Raw genomic sequence first — 26,819 nt, forward strand, 5'->3', positions numbered from 1 at the left:
TTGGCTCTAACTGCAAAATATATTCCAAATCTCATCATGTCTGCCTTCATGTTACAACCCTTGCCTAAACTGTGACCATCTCATTGCGACTCCCCAGACGCCTCCTAACTGTGTTTCCTGGCTTGTAGCATGGGCTCCTACAGTCTTTTTCCCACATAAGAAAACAGTCACCTTTTCAAACAGATTTTTTTTTTCACTTTCCTGTTTACCCATCTCCAATGCTTTTCCTGTTGCCCTCAGAACAATAATCCGACCCTACAAATACAGACTAAAATACTTCACAAATGAGAAGTCAAGTATGTGCATGTGTGTGGGGGCAGCAGAATGGGGTTATGGATGAACAACATGGTCACAAGTTGATAATTGTTGAAGCTGGGTGATGGGTACACAGGGCATCATGACTTTATTCTCTCTACACCTGTAGATACCTGAACTTCTACATAATAAAGCTGGTATCCTCATCTACTCACCCAGGGCCTTACAGGATGTGACGCCTGCCCACCCTCCACCATCCCTCTCCCCTCTTGGTCTTGCTCACTAACACCACTCGTCCTCCACAAACACACCAGTGTTCTGCCTCAGGTGGAACACTTGCCTGGAGGACTCTTCCCACGCTCTTTCTGGCCCCTCAATATTTAGGGTCCTACTCTTTTTACAAGTCAACAATATATACAGGGTCTTATTCTTTTTAAGCTTCATATTTTCATTCTGAAATTCTTGGTCCACGGGCTAATGGGCTTCTTCAACACTTAGGTCCAGACTAGCCTCTCACAACCATAGGTCAAGCATACCAGAGCTCCAAACCCTGCTCTCTAGGGAACCTGCCAAACACACCGGCCCTCATGCTACCATCTCCCACTTTGGTTAAGAGAAGAGATCACCACCACACTTTCCAAGGTATCCTTTTGCTCTTTTCTATTCCTCTCTCACTAGGAATGTTCTATGTGCTTAGCTAATTAACCTTGGAATAGGCTCTGAGGCAAAATGTTGATTTTACACCTTATAAGGTGATTTAACAACTTGACACAGAGAAAAATACCAAAATGTATCAGTTAATAGAGATACATGGGTTAAAAAAAAAAAAAAAGAAAGAAATATATGGGTTTCCTGGGGTTCGGGAACAACTTTTTGTGACCCTGTCATCCTTGAGCACAGATTTTTACCAGTCACTATGAGGACATTTTTCTCAGTTCTTTGCCCTTCAACACCAATAAAATGGGAATAGCAAAAGAAATTTTAAAATATATATTCTACAAAGATGATGAAAATATCCTTCTATTTAATAAAATTAAAGAATTCAAAATACTAAGTGATTCCTGTAAATAAGACTGTTTTTTAAATTGTACTTTGGATGTGAAATGAAAGGAATAACATCATATGATCTCGCTCCCAGCAGAATGGGACCAGGTCTACCTTGCTCACTACTGTCTTCCCAGCACCTAACAAGTGTCCTTACACAATGGCCACCCAATAAATACTTGCACAACAAATGATCAACCTACTAAATCCTCTCCAAAGCCACTACCATTGCTAACACCACGGAAGTGCCAACTTGCCCTCAGCAGTGCAACTCCAGCAGTGGGACAGAAACATGCAAACATCACCTACAGACCAGTACCTATGCTCAGACGCACAGGAACGTGTCTGGCAAAAGTCTGAAGTAGAAGGAGAAGCGGGAAGAGACTTAGTAAGTTTGGATGCGCAAACCAGAGATCCGTTAGACACGCCGTGAGGCTTCTTCTGCCGTGGCCTCGAGTGCACTGTTAGACTATCCCGATCAGAAGCTGTAAAGAGAGAAAAGAACATAGGAAGTGTGTATGGTGAGGTATCAACAAGGTGAAGGGTACTAACTATGATGATCTTCTGCAGGGGGTGAGGTCTGGGGTAGAACAAGTTAAGGTGGGTGGCCCCTTCTAGCCCTTGACTCCGGTTGAGCTAATCTCGCCATCTCTTCTGCATATTCCATAAACATTTAAGGATCTAGTTTTAAAAATATTTGGTGATCTCCAAAGTTGCCTATTAATAATGGACAGTATCTATTTACATGCATTTTCTGATTAAAGAGTTAATGAAGTACTCACTTCCTGAGAAGGCACTGAAAAGTTTCATATTTTCTGAGTTCTGGTGGTCAAAGGTAGTCATATTTAAAAACTGTTGCTTTAACCAACTGGCTCTTTCTTCTTCAAATGCCTTTCTCTATCATAACAAGCAAACCAAAGAAATATTGATCAATATTTCAACATTCACATTGTTGGCATTTCCCATGACTTCTGTAGTTGTTGGTGTTTGCTTTCTGGCTATCATACAGATTTTGTAAGTCAAATGAATTAACCTAGAAAACTAAGAAAAATTTTATTTAAGTAAATTATATTTAAGAAAGAAAAAATCACCCATTTCACCTAATAAACAACTCATCACTATTTTCACATGTTTTGAGTAAACTCAAATGGACAATCCAAAAACAAAAATCATAGCATATTAGCTAAACTCCTGAACATACAGAACATTATAAATATAGAATTACAAACAACAGAAAAATATCCACTGCAAATGAATCCCTTGAGAAAAAGGAGCTGTAACTTTACCAGGCATTGCTCTGAGCCTCTACATCTACCAGCGTCGGCAGCCATCACCACTAAACCACAAGAGGGCACCTGTCAGACCTTCCCCTTTCCAACAGTTGATAATCCTAAACTCTCCCTCAGCCCTCAGGTCGCTCACGCTTCCTTCCCATCCTTCCCTGGCCCCAATGGCCCCAGTGCCCAGAGGCAGACAGGTTCTCCTACAGAGAGCTGGGAACAGGACACCAAGTAACCAGAGTATCTCTTGGAACAGGCTGGGAGACAGAGACCCAGAAATAGGTTCCCTGAAGTTAGGAGAAAATGCTGGTGCAAATTTTCTGAGAAAGTTAGCTATTGATGAGACAGATTTTCACAGCTGTGGAGGACTTCCATGCTAGTTACTTTAAACAGAACATAGTCTTTCATTCCTAAATTCAATACAAAATCATGCATCACCAGACATTTGAAGAAAACTAAGAGCATGAGAGAAAAATAGCCAAAATAAAGAGACTTGACCAGAGATAAGATAGTTCAAGAGGCCCTTTTAAAAAAATTCTGGTACAAATGATAAGATTTATGAACATCTGTAAAATAATATAGTGCTATATAAAGAAAAGCAAAAAATGAGGACACAAGAAAAAAGACAAATCTAAAATAAAAACTCTGTGGATGAAGGGAAGAGTTAAAAGTGAGAAAATAATCCCTGAATTCAGAACATAAAGTTAATCTATAGATATAGTCGGAGGCCAATCATTTGCCTAGTAAAAGCATTCCAGAATGCAAGAAAAGTTAGAGAAGGAAAAAATACAGAACTAAAGAAAATATCCCTAAATGGAAGAAATACAGTGTCTTGAGGTTGAAAAGGAGCTACACCTAGATATATCCTAGTAAAATTTTGGAACTTTAAGAAGATAAAAAGATGGAGAAAAGAAGGAGAGAAGGCAAAAACAAAGCAGGATATCCACAAAGTACTGTATAAGTAGGCTATATAATAACCAGGCTTCTCACTAGTAAAACCAAACAGCCGAAGAAAGGGAATAACTCAAAGTTTTGAGAGAAAAAGTTGGAAACTAAATTCTGTATCCAGCCAAACCAATCATATGAATTTGTTTTTGGATATTCTAGAATTCAGTATACTTTTCACTCACACAATACTTACGAAAAAAATTACTCAAGAAGGTAATATAGCAAATTGAAAAAGGAACCCAAGAAAGAAGATAACATGAGACATAAGCTGAATGTGAGTCAGGAAATCATAAAGGTACAAAGAAAGTCAAGGGATTCACTACACAGGGATATATGAAAGATTCTCTTCCAGGCAGCAGTCTTAATAACACGGAATATTTTCCATGTGGCCAAATGTATTACTAGGTTAGAGAATGAACATTTACAGAATCACGATGTTGTCAGTCTTCTTTCAAGTGTTAAGTCTCAATCTTGCCCAAAGTACTTACACCTGTATTACTTCACAGGCTAACACTTGACAATGAAAAAGAAAAGCACAGACAAAAACTGGGAAGGAGAGGGACAAGAGAAGTGGAACAAGGATGACTCCAAGAATTTCAGCTTTCATTGAGGGGATAAACGGACACTGTCTCAAGAGGAGCAAACATGAAATGGAAACATTAAATATAATATTTAAAGAAAAAAAAAGTCAACCATAAGAAACTGTTTTTAAAAAGGTTAAAAAATAATATGATGAAGAAGTCATATATATATATATATATATATATATATATATATGACTTCTTCATCATATTATTAACCTCACCTAAATTATTCACCTAAATTATTAACCTCACCTAACTATATATATATATTTATAAATATATAAATTTAAAAATTATAAATATATGTATATAGTTAGGTGAGGAACAGTGTAGATGGGAGGTATGATAAGGATAGAAATTCTTTATCTTTCACAGCAGGGGAATCAACAGACTGTTATCAAGGGGAAAAGGCTGAAGTATATTAAAGTTAAAATTGTACTTCCCAGAAGAATTACAAGTTAGTTGTTACCTCTGAGGAATGAAACTGGCGGTAAGAATGGGTGATATTTTTTCACTTTGTGGCTTTTTATACGGGTTTCTATTTTTGAAACCATGTTCAACACATTACTTCTATAATTTTTGAAAGGGAAATATGTAGGTTAACACATTGTTCAGTTAAAAAGCGAGCTGTAGAAGGGGTATGCACATATCACTGGGGTGGGGAGGAGAGCTTCCATTCATACTCCCCTCCCCCACTTCCTAAACAACAAACAGGCTCTCAGTCGCACTGTCTTTTGATGCTGTAGCTACTGACAGTGGCCAGATCACAAGTGTCCAAGAGAGATCTCCTGTGGGAAGCTGAACACTCACTAGTAGAAAGCCCACCCAAAGGGGATAATGGGTGCTTATGGTTTCCTAAAAAGAAAAGTTTCAATTCCCAAATCTGGTAAAGGCAGAAGTAGTTCACGTGCTTACAATCCCTTCCAGTTATAAGATCACTGGTAAAATACTTGCAAAAAACAAACACCGGATAGCAAAGGAACAACCAAAGGCAGAACTTGGATGCAGTCTGCTGCGCCTCCCTAGAACTCCCCAAAGCTCTGCAAGGAAAGCTACTTGTTGAAAATACCTCTAGGCCGAGGCGAATAGCCGCTTCTGTAAAGCTTCGTCTTTCCTTCTCAAAATTCTTTTTTTGCTCTTTAAACAGGGACCACTCCTCCTTGAGGCGCTCCTTCTCTTCCAGCAAGTAACAGTCGCGTAGCAGGGAGGTGGTGTCGTCGTCACACGCCGTAGCGAGCTGCTGCTATTAAATTTGGAAACATATTAAGTTCCAGGGGGTCCCTGCAACGCTCCCCGTTAAAATTGGAGCAAGGGAAGCAGGCTCAAACTTTCAGGGAAGGACAGAAATGATGAAAAACCAGAAAGGCAAGCAAGGATTCTCATTTTCCAGCTGGCGAAGTCCCGCCTCAGGAACAGCGTGCGTTGTTACCTGTGAGCAAGCCAAGAACTGAGCTGAGAGCAGAAAAAAGACCAACGCTACAGATCTTCTGAGACGCAGGAGCAACAATCTAGCAAGGCTCAGTTAAAATCCTGACCGCTCTCACAGGAAAACAGCTTGAAAAGGCAACTCACACCAACCTGTAAAAGCTGCTGCTGAGTTTTAATCATTTCTTTACACTGCTGAATTTCTAACTCGAGTTTTTCAGTTTCTTGTTCGTGGTCTTGTCGTGAGATGACGTCTTCATCGTTAAAACCTTCTAGGTGTACCTTCGAAACTAACATAAAACCAGTCATTTGATATAGGTTTTTACACCACTCAGTTTATGGTGTTTTCTGAATTATAGTTAAAAATCAAGGCTCTCAGAACTTCTCTTTCTGGACTCTCATAGGTTTTCCTAAAAGGTACTTATTCCCTTTGCCCTTTAAAAATGTCATAAGCTGGGCACCTGGGTGGCTCAGTGGGTTAAAGCCTCTGCCTTCGGCTCGGGTCGTGGTCCCAGTATCCTGGGATGGAGCCCCACATCGGGCTCTCTGCTCTGCAGGGAGCCTGCTTCCACCTCTCTCTCTATCTGTCTGCCTCTCTGCCTACTTGCGATCTCTGTCTGTCAAATAAATAAATAAAATCTTTGAAAAAAAAAATGTCATAAGCTATAATAATACAACTAAATTTATAGTATTTTAGCACTATGAAAAAATTTAAAAAGCAAAGCAACTTATTATAAGGGATTCATGACAACTACAAATTCGTACTATTTTTGGACTAAAATGATATCTTTACTAATAGTTCTATTATGAACATTTAATCTGTAATCCCTATTTACCCAAGACTATGTCCTAATTAAAACTGGACAACCTAAAAGCATCTGGCTTCAGCTCAGGTCATGACCCAGAGTCCAGGGATCGAGCCCTGCATTGGGCTCCCTGGTCAGCAGGGAGTCTGCTTGTCCCTCTGTCCCTCACCCTGCTAGCGCACGCTCGCGCACTCTCTCTCTCTCTCTCACTTGCTTGCTCTCTCTCTCAAATAAATAAAATCTTAAAATAATGGACAATCGATATTCACAAAAGAGAAAAATAATTAACAAATCCATAAACTACTTTGGACTCTTCTTCAAAGATCAATGCAGTGCTACAAAGCTTGCAAATTCCTATTCAACAAAGACTAAACAGACTTGCCATTTACTAAGAGATGGTGATTGACATCAATAAAATCTCATGTAAATTAATTTTGGCACAAAATTTTGCTGATTACTCTTTACTACTGAAGACAACTGACAGTGATTTTATGACTTCTGACACTTAGAATAACTTTTCTTTCAACAGACTTCATTTACTGAGCAGAAACTTTTTCTTGATTTAAAAGCATGCAAACTTTAACAAATATAAAGAATACATTCATCAGTGTAAATCTATACTATCTGCAGTGACAGGGAATGGTGTCTAAAATACAGTGTTAAATGAAAAAAGCAGTGTAGAAAAAATATGTAATGTTTAATTTCTGTTTATATATATATATATATATATATATATATATATATATATTTTAAAGATTTTATTTATTTATTTTACAGAGAGAGAGCGCAAGTGCATGTGCATGAGCAGTGGAAGGGGCAGAGAGAGAGAATCTCAAGCATTCCCCACTGAGTGCGGAGCCCCACATGGGGCTCAATCCCACAACCTTGAGATCATGACCTAAGCTGAAACCAAGAGTCAGAAGCTGAGCCACCCAGGCACCCCAGTTTTTTATATATTTTTAAATAAATATTTTGTGGGTGCCTGGGTAGCTCGGTCAGTTAAGTATCTGCCTTTGGCTCAGGTCATGATCCCAGGGTCCTGGAATCAAGTCCAACATTGGGCTCCCTACTCAGTGGGGAGTCTGTTTCTCCCCCTGCCTGCTGCTCCCCCTGCTTGTGCTCTCTATCAAATGAAGAAATAAAATCTTCAAAAAATATATATTTTGTAAATGCCTACAGAAAAATCCAGAAAGATAAGCACCAAACTGTTAAGTGTCATGAACAAGAAACAGAAACCTGAATATTCTACTTCATATACTTCCTAATTGATATTTTATATTAAACATCTATTATTCTGAAAGTAACTTAAAAATAAATTAGTAGGAACCAGGAGTATGCAAGTATCTAGGAATAATAAGCAAAAGGCTCATATTTATACCATATCACGAATAATAATTCTTAATTTCCAAGATCGGTAAGAGACTCAATTCACTTATTCAATTGTACGTTGCACTCAGAATTGATGGTTCAGAGAAAGATTCACTGAGGGGAAAGTATTTCTCAGTGAGGTTCAAACCTCACCTCCAGAAGTAGATAGAAGCTTGATTATCAAACCATCAAACTGAGCTCCAGTACTTCAGGGTCTGAGCCCCTGACGTGACTTTCCAAGTGACTGAAATTAAGAACCGAGTGTCACAACTCACTTTGCAGGCACCAAGACAGTAAGTTACCTTGGTTATCAAGTTTTTCTACATGACTTTTCAAAATTCTCCACTGTTTTCTGATGCTGTTGGTAAGCTGCTCTCTCACAGTCTCACAGGAAAGGTCCCACAAGCTTTCCCTACTCAGTTCCCCAGCATCTTCTTCAGCATCAGAGATAACCTACGAGCAAGAGAGATTGAGAAGGAAAGACTAGTATCTTAAAATGGCTCCAGATACTCAGGCAGTAGTAATCAAACTGATTATCAGAGATACCCATCAAAATCATTTCTGTGCTGTCTCTTATGCATATGTGACCTAATATTAAAGACAGAAATTCTCCAATTCAGGCCTCATCATATATGACTTTGAATCCAAATATAGTTAGTGACAAGAGTCACGGAGCTGTGTGAGGAAGAGTTATTCCCTACTTGTCCAGTGTTATGTTAGAGCTCTCATATGCTAATTAATTCCCAAATCATGTTACAATGTGGGAAAAATGATGCTTAGAGAAGTAGAGATACTGCCCATTTATCATATAGCCAAGAGGTAGAACTGAGATCTGAAGTTAGATCAACTTATCTCCCATCCTAGTCTGTTTAAAAAAATAAACCAGTGAGGTTATCTACAAAATAAAAGCAACTGTGAATCCTATTTTTCTTATATAATTTAAAAAAATAAAACTAGAGATTCTTTTTCTTTTTACTCTACCAAGACACTAAATCATAGGAAAATACAGCAAACCACTGACAAAGAATCATACAGAATCAAAGCAGGATAAAGAACATAGGCAAACAGTACTAACATATATTATGTCAAAATAATCTGCAGCTACATAAATAAAAATATGTATTATACACACACACACACACACACACACACACACACACACACACACATCTGCATAATAATCTGCAAAGTCCTAAATTTGTTGTTAACATCCAGGAAAGTGGACAGAGATATACTTCCTTAATATGAACAATAAAATATCTTGCTGGGGAAAAAAGAAAACAGACCAAAGATGAAAGAAATGCTGATCAGACTGTTCCCACAGGCAGGTACGGCAGGAATGAGGGAGCACCTCAGCGGGGAGAACTGTATCAAAGGCTGCCAGAGGTCAAGGTCTCCCAGGGGAAGCAGGTTGGAGCTACTAAGTAGCCTCTGGAGCCACTTGCCAGGAATTCTTCCAAGGAGCCACACCTTCTGTGTGTTAAAGCATGCCAGAATACTATAATTCCATTATTTAAAAAAATGAACACAATTGCTTCACACTGCCCAGACTGAATCAAACTGAAACCACACACTGAAAATAAAAAATTAACTTGAATTTTGGCTATATGTTAAGGCTATACTTAAGCACAATAATAAATTAATGAAACCTCAAGGCTACCTAGGCATTCTAAGGTTAATCTTATTCCTCTTGCTGTAACAGCTCCAAAATCCGTAAAAGAAAAGAAGGAATAGAATTAAATTGCAAGAGAAAAAAGTTCTAGAAAAGCAGATCTTTTAAAAACAAGAAATCTACTTAAGAGATTATTGCGTCTCCAAAGGTAAACATCTGAATTTTTAAGAATTATACGCGAGACTCCCCACTGGCTGTGGTGGCAAGGAGAGGGGAATTGAAACATCTGAGAAAGGTCTCCTTGAGTTACTCTTTACTTGCGCTGAATACACAGTGGTAATGTTAGTAAAGGTGGGGCCAAAAACTACAGACGCTGCGGGAGAAATGGGAACTGCTCACTCAGGAGAGGGCTTTGTGCACGTACACAACAAAAAGTGACAGACTTTGACAGAAAAGGCAGAGGTCAAGCAGGTCCTGGACTGGGAGTTTCAAAGACATTCAGGTAATGTTTTTTTTTTTTTTTTTTAAAAAGAAGGAAAAAAGAGGTAGAAGGTAGGATGTGCTTAATAATTAGTGATACCACAAGGTAAATAATCCCCTCATACAGGTTTATAAAACAAGTTCTGATGACTTGCTGATAATTAGCAGTTCCCATCAACTTTATTTTTAGATTTTAGTCACTTGCCTGACTCTAGAATTTAAACATGTAAAGCGATTAAGTTAAAAGAAATTTTCCCCATTACATGATTTGTTTTCAGACCTCCACACATATTACTCCCCTTGTGTCACACACTTCTACCCCCAAACTTTAGGAGCCAATTCAAAGGTCACTCTTGTCTGTGAGGCCTTCCTTGATTGCCACACTTCCTCTGCTCAGCACATTTGTATCACCCTGTTACAGCTCCTAAGATGTGTAACCATTACTTTGGCCTATGCCCCATCTCCCCAAAAGAGTTTCTTGAATGATGCAATGGACGGAATGTTCATGTTCCTCAAATTCATGGTGAAATTCTAAGGCCCAATATGCGGGTATTCAGAGGTGGGGCCTTCAGGAAGTGAGGAGGTCATGAAAAGTCATGTCCTCATGCATGGGATGAGGGCCCCTAAAAAGGGACTCCGGTGAGCTCCTCTTTCCAGCATGGAAGTGGGGGGAGGGGGTACAAAGAGCTGGCAATGTGCAACCAGGAGGACATACTCTCCCCAGACATTGACCCTACTAGTATCCCGAGTTTGAACCTCCCAGCTCCAGAACGGTAAAAAATAATTTTCTGTTGTTCTTAACCACCCAGTCTGTGGTAGTTTGTTGTAACAGTCCCAAATGAGACAAAGGAAGGAGTCGAAATTCCTTTTTGCTTTTTCTTTCCGGGCACCAGAACATAAAGTTCATTCTGCAAATTTCTGGACTGAATGATGAGTTGGTTCCCAAAGTTAATAAATATTTCATTCCGAAAGTCAAGCCTGGTTAAAGTACACAATACCTAAACTATTTAAAGGATACTCAGCGTAGTGGTTAAAAACATGAACTCTGGGGTGAGACAAACTTGGATTTAAATCCTAGCTCTGTCACCTGTGATACTTGGCTAATGAGATGACTGCGCCTCAGTTTCCTCAGCTATAAAATGGGGATAAATATGATATGCAAAACATTGAATTAGAAAAATGAAATGAGACATGTTCATGAAGTGCTTATCACAGTGTGTGGCACAGAGTAAGTCCCTAGAAGGTCACTCACATCATTTCCCAAGCCATGTCCAGAGACACACAGGGACATTCTGTTGTCGTCATCACAGTGACTAGCGGTAGCAGAGCAATGAGCATTCTGTCCAAAATACCAAGGATGTCCCCAATGGGAATACCTAGCTACTGTCTGAATTGTTTGACTTAGCAATCCGAAACTCTATTAGAGAGGAAAGAGCCACTTACAGTTCCTGTACTATCATCTGCTCTTTCTCTAGGTTTCTGCTTTTGGGGAGAAAGAAGAGAAATCATTTCCTTTTTCATTTGCTGAAGAACCTTCTTAAGTTCAGCATTTTCCATTAGGATTTGTTTCTGACGATATTCATAATCATTCAAGAGAATTTTATACATTTCATCTTCATTCCTGAGGAAGAAACTGTCAGTATGAAAATGCAGTTATAGAAAGGACACACTAATGAAATATATCAATTTAAATTGGACCTTACCTGGCCTCAGTTTTACCCGTCCTCCAGGAGCCTCTTTTTCCATCAGCTCGCCCCACATAATTTAAAACTTCCATAGCTACAAACATGAACATGCAAAACAAAACCAATTCTTACCATACATATGTTTAAGTGTATAAAACCTTAACACACTCTATACAGACTGAACACACAGGTCAACCTGGTATAGATTAGGATTTGGGCTCAAACAGCCCGGACGTCAAGTTCCAGTTCTCCATCCTTGAGAAGCACTAAGATCTTGACCAGTTATTTAACTACGAAGCCTGTTTCTTCATCAATACAGAGGGAATAATGAAAGTATCTACCCAAGAGTTGTTGTGAAGAGTAAAAGAAGTTGTTACAACACTTAACAAAGTGATTGGTAAGTATTATTTTATTATCATTATTCACTTTATCATTGGGGTTGGCAAACTATGGTCTGCAGGCCAGCTGCCTGATTTTCTAGATACATTTTATTAGCACACTGCCAGACCATGTGTTAATACAGTTTTACGCTACAAGTGCAAGGGTGAACAGCTGTGACCAAAGACTATAGACTCCACAAACCTGAACATGTTTACTATGAGAATCTTTACAGAAAAAGTCTGCCAAGCCCTGTGTTGTCATCATCAAAGGAGTCAAGGTCCCTGTGTATTACTTTCTCTTCTGTCTGGCGGGGGGATGGAAGCAGTTGGCATCAGAAGGAAGTAAGAAGACAGTAAGTTACTGTAATTTTAGACTTGATAAAATCATTATGAAACTGTCACTTCCAGTTAGGTTTGGACTAGGAAACAGTCAGACTCCCATAAAATAAGGGCTCTGTTACCAGTCACATCTTTAAGAAACTTCTCTAATCAGGTGTTACATTTTATAGTTCCAGCATTTCCTCCTGCTCTGTATTTAATTCATGAATGAACATGAGGTTAACCAACGAAGTTTAAATTTGATTACCTAAAGATTTTCCAATGCTGTCTTAACTGCTTATTATGCTTTCATTTTTCAGTGATTTTTATAAAATAAGCTAGCCGAGTGAGTGCGAGAGCTCTGCTCCACTAGATCCCTGGGATGCCACCAGCACCGAGCCACCTGCTGACAGCAGACGCGGCCCACCACAGGACAGCCTGAGACATCTGCTCATCAGCTGTTTTGTCAGCAAGTCCCACCAAGCTCAGCTTCGGAAACCACAGTTCAGGGAATTACCATACGCTGTGGCTTAGAACACGACCTACAGTCCACCTGGAAACCACTGTCTGATAAATCAGTGCCTGGATTTCCTGTGCCGTATCTTCCCAGGCCAGCAAAACTGTATCTGCGCAGCGATAGTCGTGCGTGCGTGTGTGTGCATGCTTGTGTGCACGCGTGCATGTGCACATAGTTCTACTTTTCCACCTATGTGATTCCCCTGAAATTATGCACATACTTGGATGAAGTTGCAAATTCATTTTCAAAAGAGTAACACTAGAAAAAAGTTCACCTTAAGCACAACCATAAGCATAACATTCACAGTCCATCGTTCAGACTAGATGCTCCAAAAATGCACAGCAACACTTATTTAAAGGAACTGATGTAAATGATTTGGTCTGATAAATAATTTTATGAAGTTAATTCTAAAATCACACTTGTTTTGACACTCAGACACTCATCTTGAGTTTTCATATGATCAGTTCTTTGTTATGGAAGATCAGAATATCCTCTGGCTTAGTTTTTCCACTGTGGAACTACAACTGTCATATTTTTAAAAAAATTGTAATTATATGCAACAAAGGAAGCAAAGCAAAATTATTATTTTTGCTAGTGTGCTGCCTCGATTTCTAGTTTATATGGATACACACCATCTACAAACAACTGCATAAAGCATAAAAATAATACTTCATGAGTTATCATGCTCCATCTATTCATTTATTTTTTAGCATATTAGCTTTATTCTCCTTTATCTTAACCAGTTGGTTTCTTACCTATTTTTTTATCCTTCTTGTTCATAACAAGTTGATGTAGACGTTCCTTTAATTTATTATATTCACGTTCTTTTCTCTTCATATCATGATTATACTGAGTAGCTCGACTTGCAATGATATTTTGTAATTTTTGTACCTGGAAAAAAGCATTTTCGATCAAATGAACCCCTTTATGATTGATAACCCCATGTACGATTTGTAAATTCAAAAAAGAGAAGACCTAGCATTCACCTCCTCATAAAATAATTTTAGGATTATTCTTCCTTCCCAATAACCACTGGAAATCAATTTTTAAAGTATCATTAGGTGAATCACATGAAGTCTTTACTTCTTAATTCTGAAATTTGTAGAGCTGCTAACTTCCTAAATTATTTTTCTACCATTTATTGTGCTATGTTAGTCACCATAAAATACATCATTAGTTTTTGATGCAGTGTTCCAAAAGTCATTGTTTATGTACAACACCCAGTGCTTTTTATGCTACGTACAGACTCTGCTCATTTAGAAACCAGAAACGCTTACAGAAGTATTAAAGTGATTAAAGCTTCGTCTGAAACAAGAATTAACCTGATTATCTGCAGTGACTTTCTTATACTGTATAACTGACTTGACTCACGTGATTCCTTGTTAATCTGTGACAAACTAGCCCTAGCACATCACAGCACATAAGGAGGTTTGTTTTTAATCTGACCATGAACAGTTCTCAAATTAGAGTAAATCCAAACAGCAGACAGAATCCGGCTCAAACACTTGCTGAGTACCTACTACGCGTCCGGCCCTGCAGCTCGGTGTTTAGATCTACTGCGGCTTCTCAGGAAGCCCTAGATAGGAAGTGTGTTCTATTCTATACAAACATTTTTAATCTCTGCTGGAGATGATGTTTAACTCAATTCCTACTAAAGATTAACTATATTCAAATCACTTATGTGTAATCTGCAGATCTAGTCAAAATTTTCAGTGAAACAACCCAAGGAAATGCATAAGCAACCTTGCAGTTTAAGATACTTCACTATCCACTAACTGCATTACTTAACAGTCAAAATATGACAAAACAATCTGCCTAAATCACTATAAAATCATGAAAGAAATAAGCTCCCCTAAAAGTCCTTAATTATAGTTTAAAAAAAAAAAACATTGAAAATAAATATTGTGTTTTTATAGTTATTACATGGCCAGGGTCAAAGTGCAGAGCGGTAAGAACATAATGATTTCTTCTTATATACATTAAAAAATGGTAATTTCAAATGCATTAACTCTGTAGATCCAAATACTAAGTAGTCACTGTAGCAGAAATGAAATTAAAATCATGATGTCGATAACAATCAGAAATAAGATTTGTAATGTGAATTGCTTTTTTAAAAAAAATAGTAACTCTGGTGCCCATTTAGTCAAGTAATTAATAGCTTGACTGGATGAACAATGGCAGTATTTAATACAGAGACAGAAGAGGCATGCTGGATATTAAGTATAGATATGGCAGAGAATAAAAGATCTGCATTTAAAGCACCCTAGTGCCTAAGAAAAAGTTGTAATGCACCAGAGTCCAGGACGAACAGCAGAGGACACTGGCTGTCACAAGCTATGGACCAATATACTAAACTCTGTGAATCCAGTTGGGAGCCAGGGAGAGCTCCTGAGCTCAGTTAAATACGCTGCAATGCTGTACACAGAGGTGCACCGTACCAGTCTGACAAAGGATGAATTAATGTTCTTGTTTTAAAGTGGGGTATGGTCATGTCAAATCCAAAAGGAAAAAAAAAAATCACTTAAACTTCTTCAATAACTGACAACCCACCTCATCTTTTTCATTTTTCAGTAGCTGATGCAAATTCCGGTTCTTGCACTGCAACTGTCTGTCTCTCTCCTGAAGCCCAATCATTTCTCTCCTGCAGGTTTCCAGTTGCTCCTAAAACATCCACATGCAACTGTGATTAAAACTAACATAGGACTTGGAACAAATAAATTCTTCAAAGATTAGTAAAAACAACGTACACATACTAGGATTTGTTAGCTAGAACTGCAGTTTAATGGCCCACAAAATGTTCACTTAAAACAATATAAGACAATACTATAAGGTTATAAATTTACTTAAGTTTAAATGTCATATGGTAATTTCTTAAAATACCAACATTTCTTATATATATATACATGAGTTTCAAAGTGCATCCCTTGAAAGGCAATCTTCACTTATTCCAGTGATGCTGCCACTGGACATTTTTTAAATCTCCTTTTCGGACTCTTTAGCACTTCTACGGTACATTCTTTGAGAAAGAATCAAAGTGATGTGGAGCTTCTTTAGGAGGCTCTTTAGGAAGACGTGGAGCAAAGTGGGAACCCTTCAGGTCAGAAAGGGTGGGACTCCAGCACAACATTCGTTCTCCCTTGCAAGTGCTAACCTCTGAAGATTTTTTTTCCAGAAGGGAATGGCAGCATTGCTGGAATCAGTACAAGATAAGATGTTCATTTTGAATTCATTCCACACATTTCCTGAGGAAATGTGCCAAGTTCTGCATGAGGCCACTGGGATATTTTTAAAATCCTCTTATCTTTATAAAATATAAAAGCCACTCAAGTTATGGCATAACTGACCACAAATAACAACTTGCACAATACCTATAACAATGGGCCTCAAGAAGAGTTAGGAATTTGTGAAATTTAGGAACACACCTCTGATAACTCCAAAGTTACCAGAATTTTTGGCACCTTCTTCTTCAGAGTGTTTATGACTTCCTATCATGCCAGACCATTTGGAATGACTAAACTTAGAGGCACTGGGCCAGTTGCTATGTCCCATATATGTCAAATCAGATTCACTTTGAGTGATCATCAACGCTTTACTTGAACTCCCCATCAGCCCTGCAAATCTACACACCCCCCTACTATATCACTTATCTCATACTATCATCCCTTATAAACCTGAGACAGATACTGGGCCGGTCTCCTAAATTCATGACTCTCTTATTCCCCAAATTCAGTTTTTTCATAAAACTCTACCCATTTTACCTCCCACGTTTGCTTCATATTTCACTTTTACCATCTCCACTGGTACTACCTTAGTTCAAGTCCAAAACCTCTCTGGCTCTGGCAGCTGCTAAGGCCTGCTAACAGCTGTCCTTTCCACCAAGACTTCTGGGCTCCCCACCTCTGTCCCAAATACAAATCTGCCCCTTCCCCATAGTTTCTCCACCATACTGCCAGGCTGATATCTACCTGATACCGATGATGCCTTCTTCTCACTTACATTCCTTGGTGCCTTGGCATTTCTGCACGGTGCCTCACATCCTCGGATGCCTGGGGCCCAGTGTCACCTCTGTCATTCATCATCATCATCATACACTTCAGCCCCTACAGAGCTACTGACTATTCCCTGAAAGTCAAATGCTCTTTCCTACCTCTATGCTTTCTACAGGTTATATACCCTCTGCCTAAAACACCTTCTCCAAACAGTAGCAAATGTGTACTTACTCCTCCAACCAGAGATCAAATGTGAACTCTCTGTGAAGCCTCCCCTCACCTCCCACACCAAGAACAACTAATGAAGCAAATAATTATGGTTCAATGTATCTCCTTCCACCATGCTACAATCTCCTTGGGAGCAAGGACAGGGTTCACTCCTCTGTGAAACCCAGTGTGCCGGGCGCAAAAATACTCAATAAATTTTGCTCAATGAATTGAATGAATCGTATACTAGATCCAGAAGCTCTTCAAGGACAGATCAGCAACTTTTACCACTGAACAAACATTTCTGTCCAGAGAAAAATACCGGATTTTGGCTCAGGTCAAATTAAAAGAAAAGAATTAGAAGATTTCCTGGAAAACATTCTATACTCTGGGCTGTCCTAATAAGCAACCACTCCTCAGAGGAAAGGTTAAACAGGTCGGGATTACCAGTATCACTGTGTAATTATTCACTAGCTACTTAAAAAACATTTGGCCAAGGTTACCTATGTATAAAAGTTTTAATGCAGAATTACAGCCTTCAAGTGCTTACAACTCTGAATCAGTCTAATTCATAAGACCTTCCCTAGGTCTCTCTGATTAAGATTAAAGTATTATCCGTAACTCACAGCCTTTTTATAACCTTGGAGGCCACTAACTACCCCCTCCAGCTCACCACAGATCCCTCCCTCAGGAATGACCTCTATCCTTCAGGCATTGTAGGATGTATGTATAAAAACCCAAAAATGTTAAAGAGAAAACAGTTATCACTTGGCTTAGCTTATGAGACATTTGGCTTATTGAAATATAGGTCAACATGCAAGTTCTACCTTAAGTTTTGCATAGCAGTTCTGCAGATGGTCCATATCACTTCCCAGTTTCAGATTTTGTGTTTCTACATTTTCCTGAGCTAGAAGATTCTTCCGCTGAAGTACAAGTAGCTCATTCATACAATTTAAAACAGCAACTATATTTAATTCTCTCTTTGTGTCTTTACCTTTGGATTCTTCATATAATGAAGGAAAACCGAAAGTCGTCAATTCCTGGTAGGAGAAAATGTTTTCTTCAAAGTTGGTTACCAAATGACTTAGTATAGAAACAAAAGACAGAAATCTTTTCTCAGAAATAATGAAAACTATCCTAAGTTAAGAAAACTGTAAATATCCCAAAGGACAAAAAACTGAGAGAACTGAGAGAGGCTCTTTTTAGCCTCTGCTCTACAAGTGCCTGTGTCCTGGGCAAGGAACTTAGTGTATCAGTAAAATAAGGGAAAGAGTCCAGGGGAGAAGTCTCTAGGACAATGTGGAGGCCAACCTGCTCCTGACAAACACGTTTACCATGTATTCACATGGAACGCTCACCACAGTTCTTTGCCTATCTGATATGTTGTAAGTCCCAGGCCAAGTCATAACAATATACGTGTGCTTGACAAGTGTTTTTCTCATAACTTTGATATGTTTTGTTATATAACATGATTTATGCTATTGCTTCTCACACACAAAATTTTTTTTTACCTGATCAAGATACGAAATACTTTGTTCAATATTCTCTTCTGTGCAGAAGGCACTGAAAAAACTGTGCACATTTTTTGATAAAGGTATTGAAGAACATAGCACTTGCTGTGAATATAAACTTGATGGAGACATCTTTGTTTCTGAGGTATATTGACAGATATTTTTGCTTTCTGAAAGAATAAAAGGCATTTACTTAAACAACTTAAAAAAACATGCAAAGCAAACTACCTCCATTACCAAAGATTTTGAATTATATAAATATTTTTAAGAATTTTCAAATTAAGGCAAAACTGTTCTTTGTATGAAAACTACATACAGTTGACCCTTGAACAACACAAGGGTTAGGGGCACCAACCCCTCATGCAGCAGAAAAGCTGTGTGCTACTGATGACTTCCACAAAACTGCACAGCTAACAGCCTACTGATGACAAGAAGCCTTTCCAGTAACAGCTGATTCACACATATTTTGCATGTTATATGCACTACATTAGTATATTCTTACAATAAAGCGAGCTGGGGAAAAAAGTTACTAAGAAAGTCATAAGAGAAAATACATTTACAGTATTATATTACATTTATCGAAAAAAAATCCATGTATAAGTGGACCCACACATTTCAAACCCATGTTATCCAAGAGTCAACTGAACTTTTTTCCAAGAAGATACGAGAGTGCCCTTAGTAGGCATGTTAAACTACAATATACTACTTTAATTTATAGTATTTCAGACTTATAAAAATAACAAATAAGAATCACCTGAGTCAAAGGTTATATATTAAAGGAACAAATTACAGCAACATATTGAAGTAGCCAATAAATTTATTTCAAACACATAAACATTCTTCTCCAAAATAATAACAATCAAACCATCATCTATCAAAGGCACTGAACCCCACTAATTATGGCACAATTCTTAGCTTTCCCAGATAAATTTTCTGAAGATAAAAGTTAGATATTTTACAACTATTTATGTCTCTCTCTAGTCACATCTTCAATACTTGTGGTAATTATTTTACGGTTTCATTTAAAAATTCACCTCTACAATTAAAATTACTTTAGTTTACACTCCTTTTAGGCTCCATTACCTGAAGATAGATGTGGGTCTGTAACAGTCATCCACTCTCCCATAGCAGTCACCAGAGCCAGGCTACCTGAGGAACCAGTTCAGCAGTGAAACATTCAGTCCAGCTGCTGTCACCCTTCTATGTAGGCATCTCCTTAAAAAACAAATTGTAAAACAGTAGCATTTAACCAAAAATATAAAAGCAAATACAAAATCAATGGGTAAAAAGGATTTTGCATTATTTATTTCCATACCCTCCCATACAGAACATGGTAGAGCTCATTATAACCGTGTGTGTGTGTGTGTGTGTGTGTGTGTGGAGTGTTTAAGAATCAGGAGTAAAGGGTTATCAAGTTCTACCAAGGTATTCACATTACTTCATATGCAAAGTACACAGTACATGATTTGACTCACTATGTAAATCTAAGGTACAACATGGTACTAAACATGGTACTAAAAAAGATTTCAATATATCCTCGATAATAAAGTACAAACTATTTCTACAGATAAGAGGATGAAAAACTTCTTGGCTAGCATTTTCATTTTTTGTTTTTACTAACTATATCAGCAAAAAAATTTTTTTAATTTATTATAGAAAAAAGCACATTTCCATACACTGCTCTCCAGATAGATCACATCAATTCATACCACTACCAGAAATTTGGCAATATGTATCACATCTTACAAACAAAATATATTTTGACCCAGAAATACCACTTTAAAAATCTTATCCTAACAAAAAAATGATTTGTACTTGCTTTGGCAACACATCCACTAAAATCAGAACAATACAGAGAAGATCAGCATGGCCCTGCACAAGGATGATGACATGCAAATTCCTGAAGCGTACCCTGAAACTAATATTGCACTGTTACATTAACTAACTGGAATTTAAATAAAACCTTAGAAAAGAAAAAAAATGATTTGTACAGGGGTGCCTGGGTGGCTCAGTAGGTTAAGCCTCCTGCCTTTGGCTCAGGTCATGATCTCAGGTACTGGGATCAGGCTGCATCGGGCTCTCTCCTCAGCAGGGAATCTGCTTCTCCCTCTCTCTGGCTGCCTCTCTGCCTACTTGTGATCTCTCTGTCAAAAAAATAAATAAAATCTTTAAAAAAAATGATTTGTACAAGGATCCATCTACACGTTGCTCTTGATAATGTCAAAAAACTGGAACTAGCTTACATGCTCCACAGGAGCCTAGTTAAATAAATGACACATTTATACAACAGATCACCTTTAAACACAACCATGTGGAATTAGGGTGGTTAACTGATACATATGAATGAAGTGGACCAAGTCTAAGAACCTTTCATGGAACCATTTCACACAAATTTTTAGCCTACCGTCACGTTTCTACTTTTTTAGAGAGAAAATGGAAGAAATAAATATTTCTCCATCATAAAAAAATTCAAATGAAATTATAAATGGCAACTGGGAACTGATTTCAAGGTTAGGGATAGAAGGAGGACTGAAGGCTACAGGCAAACTGGAGAGCACTGGTGCCACCACTTTGGACACCTGCTTCTCAGCTACAATACATTATTATGGCCATATAATATTTGGCCATATAATGGCCAAAAGAGAAAGCAGATCGTGTGTTGCTATCTTTCCATCATTCAAGGGATGTTGGAATTCTGGATTTTTATGTGAAATCTTGCAACTCGTAAATGTGAGGAGCTACTTAAAAAGTTTATGCAAGGTACACTATGGGAAGGGGACGCAGCTGGAAGGAGGATGTGAGAGAGCCTTTTGCATCTTGAGCTCAGAGAAGGCTGCACAAGCCACCATATTGTACACTTAAGATCTGGGCACTTGACTGGATGTAAGTTATATTTCTAATGGCTATATTTTTTTAAAAAAGACTTTATCTATTTATTTGACACAGAGAGAGAGAGTACGCACAAGTAGGGGAAGCAGCAGGGACAGGGAGAGGGAGAAGCAGGCTCTCCACTAAGCAGGGAGCCTGACGTGGGACTGGATCCCAGGGCCCTAGAATCATGACCTGAGCCTAAGGGAGCCACTTAACCGACTAAGCCATTCAGGAGCCCCTAATGACAACATTTTTTAATAAGCCAAGTAAAATGAGTCTTTAGGCGAGATTTGGACTGTGAATCAGAGTTCACAACCCCTATTCTGAATATTTAAGATTGTGGAGAAATAGGGGTGTCTGGGTGGCTCAGTCAGATAAGCGTCTGCCTTCAGCTCAGTTCATGAGCCCAGAGGTCAGGACCCGCATCACATCATCAGGCTCCCTGCTCTGAGGTGGGGGAATCGGCTACTCGCCCTCCGTCTGCTCCTCACCCTCTCCCACCCCCGGCTCATGCTGTCGCTTGCTCCCTCTCTCAAATAAATAAATCTTTTTTTAAGAGATTATGTAGAAATATTCATAATGGAATGCTGAAGTGAGATGAAAATTTTCATTCATTCGATAGATTTTTAAATGTGCTGCTACATGACAGGCACACTCTTTTAGGCACAGGGGAGGCCCTGCCCTCAAGTTCACATTCTAGTGGGGGGTGGAAATAGATAACAAAGCAATAAATTAACATAACAGAGAGTGATGGGAACTATAAAGAAAACAAAATACAGTAACATGAGAGAGTACTGGAGTGGGATATTCAGATTCACCAAGGAAGGCTGCACCGGGACGCGGACATTTGATAATATACAGTCAGCCACAAGATGATCGATGACCACCAGAGCAGCTCAGGTAGAGGAAACAGCAGGTACAAAGACCCAGAATGGAAACGAACTTGGTAAGTATGAAAACCATAAAGGCGGCCAGTGCCTTTGGAGCACAGTACACAAGGATAGACGGTAGGAAGCTGAATTTTCTCTAAGTTGCGATGAAAAGCTAGTGAAGGACTTTAGGCAGGAAAGCCAACAGGATCTTCTTTAGGGTGTGAGAAAGATCCCCTTCAGCTACTCTACCCTCTACCCTCTGCATATATTTATTACAGGTGGGCAACAGTGGGAGGCTGGAAGATATTGGACCACTGCAATAGTTCAGGCAAGAAGGCCAGTTTTCACTACAGCTCGATCAGAAGCAGACACAGGTGGATAAATCAGGGATGGGTTCTGGAGATAGAACCTTCAGAACTTGGAAGATGGAATGAAATATGGGCAAAAGAGAAATCAAAGATGCCTCCTAGGTCGCAGAGTGGCCTGCCACATACACTAGTGCAAATGCTGCTGTGTGGTGTATTATATGTTAGTGTCACACACATACAGGGGGGTACCCGGTCTGGCATGGACTCTTGATATTTTTCTACTCTTGTGCCTTGTTGAGAGTACCCTGAACTCTTCCCCCTGTCCTTATATGGGTGCCTTCAGCCACAGGAGGAACAGGATAAAGATTGAGTCTGTACCAAGAAATGACAACAATTTTACTTTTTGCTTCCAGAGATAGCAGGCATAAACAAAATGGGATCTACAGGACAATAAACCCCTCCACTCTAACCCAGCTCTACTTTGGCTAAGTTACTCAACCTTTCCAAGCCCTAGTTTCCTCACTGGTGAACTGCCATAGTAATAACTTTCACTTCAGTTTCCCCAGAGGATTAAGTGAGATCATACACATAAAAAAGTATTCAGCACACGGCCTGGCATATGGGACACACGGAATGAGTGTCAGTTGGTTGTCTTCATCACCACCATCACCACCATCATCTGGATACAGATCTGTTTGGTTTAAATGACAGAATTCCAAAACCTGCAACAAAAGGCTCTTAATAAAAGCGAGCACCTTAGAAAATGTGGAGACAGATATACTCATAAAAACACGTTAGGCCATGGGATTAATTCTTTGTATTCATTAGGTTGAGGGGAGGGATGGGATTAGAAGAAAATACAAATAGGCACTTTTCCAAGACCGTCTTGTTCCTGTTTTTTTAAAAATAAGACACAACACTGCCTTAAGTGCCTTTTCTCCTCATACAGAAAGATCAACCACCAAAATGTCTACTATACATCCATCCTTTAAAGTTGTAATTTCAGTCAGTTATTCTTCCTCTCTGAATTCAGCTCTCCTGCATCTACAGGTTTAGGCAGTGAATTATTCCCTGCCCTGTTAATTAGAATAACAAAAAACAAACAAACAAAAACAACAACCAACTCTGAAATATTCAGGTCTAGTCAAATGTTCATAATGAAAACCAAAACTCCACTTTGAAGCACTACAAAACAAAGAAGTCACCAACAGTGTATGATTTCACAAAATCTTAACAGTTTCTACGTATTCTCTTCTGTTCAATGATGCACCAAATAACACACCAGGAGGCTTGTGATAATACAAGCCAAAACCGAGAGACTAATTTAAGCAAGTTTCTCTATTCTAGCTCAAGCACAAATTTCACTGTTGAAGGTTACAAACTATTTTATAAAGATATTATAATCAATACGAATTTCAAAAGCAAAAAGAAAAAGGTAACAGAAGCATCTCTGCTTTGCATAAGCCTAATACTGTCACAATGCATTTCAACCTGAGAGCTACAAAAGCAGCCAAGAAGGACTCCGTTAAAGCTGAGTGCTGGAGCACACAGTGAAGTTCCACACTGTAGATGAATCAAGTCAGAGCGAAGCATTCGACAGTGGACCATGCGCACTGATGACGAGTCATACAAGAACGAACCTGGTTTTAACTAGCATTTTTATTATAGGTTTCATTAAAGAAGAAGAAAGGGAAGAAGCTGACAGTAAATCACATTTTGGTTCAAGTAACCCCCATTTCTCTGTCTACATCATTGGTTAGGGAAGCCACCCAGATTCTAAGACAGGTCACCTTCATGAGTGAATTTTATGAGCAAAACCAGAAGATTAAACAATTTGGCCACCCTGTAAAAGTCATTTTATTCATCTGAGATTGTTGAGGAATAACCCTGAAATAATTTAAAGAAAAAAAAACTATAAAGTAATCCATAAGAATTCGTCCTCCTAATCTTTTAGTCAGACACACCTGCATTTATTCCTCCCTAGAGGATAACATGTACAGAGGCACCTAATAAACTTCCTTGATCCCAAGAATTTCTCAATGTACATTCCAGTCAGTCAGACTACATAACAGAAAATCTTACTAATTGCAGTAACCCTGCAATAACTCCAGTAAAAATGCTATCTTACTATTTTCTGAGGAACTACTTCGGTTTCCCTAACGTGTTGCCATATTTCGGGTGTAAATAAGCAAGGGCACTGTGGTCTTTCCTGGATAAAATGATTACGCAGACCTTAAGAATTATCTAACAGCATTTTCTAGGTTAGAATCCTGACAGAAAATTAGGAAGTAGTGAGACATTTGAACTTAATATAATTATACCCTTTCTGAAATGAAGATTTTAATAAGTTTCATAAATCTACCATTCTTCATGTCAAAAAACTTTCTTTCATATATATTTTCCTATATTATAGACAGAAAACTCGGGCTCAGAGACACTAACAGGACTGCCTGAGGCCACCATTTCTAATCGGTTGTGAAGCCTGGACATCGATCTGTCTTCAAAAATGCTTTTATCACTCCATCACCTCATAACTTATCTACACTGCATGTAAACCTCTATTTAAAAGAATACAAAAGATTTCTATCAAGCTTCTTTAAAAGAATGAGTCCCTCATCGGGCTCTCTGCTTGGCAGGGAGCCTGCTTCCCTTCCTCTCTCTCTGCCTGCCTCTCTGCCTACTTGTTATCTCTGTCAAATAAATAAATAAAATCTTTAAAATAAATAAATAAATAAAAGAATGAGTCCCACAGTTCACCTGAAATTATTCCACTCAGAGCATACAATCCTTAAAGGGACTTGCCTACTAAAATTGAGGCATACTTATAAACTTCTCTGCTATGCCACAAACAACAGCTTTTTTCTCACTCAGAAACACTATGCTTTGAAAAAGTTTAAAAACAATTCTCAGAAAGGAGATCAGTTCTATAGAAAGTTTAGTGAGGGTGAATAACTCATCTTCCCATTTTAAAACAACATCAAAACTCAAAAGTTTACAGATGTTCAGTAAAAATATTTGTGGTTCAGGTTAATCACACCTTTTTTTCCCCCCATCAGAAAAGTTCCTTGGGGGGCGCCTGGGTGGCTCAGTGGTTAAAGCCTCTGCCTTCGGCTCGGGTCATGATCCCAGGGTCCTGGGATCGAGCCTCGCATCGGGCTCTCTGCTCAGCAGGGAGCCTGCCTCCTCCTCCTCTCTCTCTCTCTGCCTGTCTCTCTGCCTACTTGTGATCTGTCAAATAAATTAAAAAAAATTTTAAAAATAAAAAAAAAAAAAAAGAAAAGTTCTTGGCCGGTTGGTTATCCCTCTTCCTTTTATCCAAAAGACCCGGGGGGGGGGGGGTGTCTCAATATACAATAATCACTTGTAAAATCTGGGGGTAGGCAGCCTCTGAGATGGCTCCCAACTATTCCTGTTAACTGGTGTACACACGTTAGGGTGCCTCTGCTCCCTGGCTGTGGGCTGGATTTAGTGGCTAGCTTCTAACAAATAGAATACAGCAAGAGGTCACAGGATTTCTCTCCCAAATTTAGGTGATTAAAAGGCATGGCTTCCTTTTGGGATCACTTATCACCCATTGTCTCTCAGATCCCTCTTTCTGTCATACTGTGAGCAGCCCCATGAGAAGTTGGTGGGGCAAGGTTAATGGATGTCTCCAGACAACAGTCTGTGAGGACCTGGAGCCTGCCCAGAGCCACAGAGTGAGTTTAGAAGTATTCTTTCTCCTGGAGTTAGACCTTAATGGCTGCCACCTTGGCCAACACCTCAACCACCACCTAGTGAGAGCTCCTCAGCTACAGGCACCTAGACAAGCCACACCCAGATTCTTGATTGACAGAAACTGGAAAATAAATATTGGTGTTTCAAACTGCAAAGTTTTGGAGTAATTTATTATGCAACAATAGATAACTAATACAAGATTTTAAAAATATATACACATTTCTGAGTCCCTTCCATAATTTACCTGTCTTTAGCTGAAACGTAACTAAAGTGACATCATATACTACAACAATCAGCTTTATTACAATATCATTCAGTAGTACAATTAATCACTCTATATTATTACAGGTGGGTGCCTCCCTCACTAGTTTATGAAATTCTACAGGAAGTTATGGGCTTTCCTACAGGGTAGGGATCTTTGTTGAAACAAACAGTGCCTGAAACAAAGCAGGTGCTCAGTAAATGTTTATAAAATGAACTGCGTCCCACATATGGCCCACCCACTTCCAGCCTACGCTTTCCTCTTTCTCCTAACCCAAATCTAACACTTCTTCCAAGCCCAGAACCACCACCACCATCATTCCCTCCACACAGGTTCTCTTGCTTCTCTACTAATTTGTTTCATCGCTCCTAGACTCTCAT

General features: G+C 38.8%; 1 protein-coding gene across 1 annotated transcript in view; it reads right to left on the reverse strand.

Moving 5' to 3' along the window:
• LOC111143263 (SSX family member 2 interacting protein) overlaps positions 1 to 26,819 on the reverse strand; it is a 42,344-nt gene that overhangs the window by 3,153 nt on the left and 12,372 nt on the right. The window contains exons 2-13 of the mRNA XM_022496883.1: positions 19,493 to 19,624; positions 18,410 to 18,579; positions 17,726 to 17,938; positions 15,253 to 15,363; positions 13,458 to 13,593; positions 11,506 to 11,581; positions 11,246 to 11,423; positions 8,013 to 8,163; positions 5,690 to 5,826; positions 5,181 to 5,354; positions 2,082 to 2,196; positions 1,619 to 1,784 (exon numbers count right to left, since the gene is read on the reverse strand). Of these exons, the coding sequence (XP_022352591.1) occupies positions 1,619 to 1,784; positions 2,082 to 2,196; positions 5,181 to 5,354; positions 5,690 to 5,826; positions 8,013 to 8,163; positions 11,246 to 11,423; positions 11,506 to 11,581; positions 13,458 to 13,593; positions 15,253 to 15,363; positions 17,726 to 17,938; positions 18,410 to 18,579; positions 19,493 to 19,535 (1,670 nt within the window). The 5' untranslated portion in view covers positions 19,536 to 19,624. The remainder of the gene's footprint in view (positions 1 to 1,618; positions 1,785 to 2,081; positions 2,197 to 5,180; positions 5,355 to 5,689; positions 5,827 to 8,012; positions 8,164 to 11,245; positions 11,424 to 11,505; positions 11,582 to 13,457; positions 13,594 to 15,252; positions 15,364 to 17,725; positions 17,939 to 18,409; positions 18,580 to 19,492; positions 19,625 to 26,819) is intronic.

Source organism: Enhydra lutris, unplaced genomic scaffold, assembly GCF_002288905.1.
Source record: "Enhydra lutris kenyoni isolate GAN:26980312 unplaced genomic scaffold, ASM228890v2 scaffoldscaffold9, whole genome shotgun sequence".
NCBI lineage: Eukaryota > Metazoa > Chordata > Mammalia > Carnivora > Mustelidae > Enhydra > Enhydra lutris.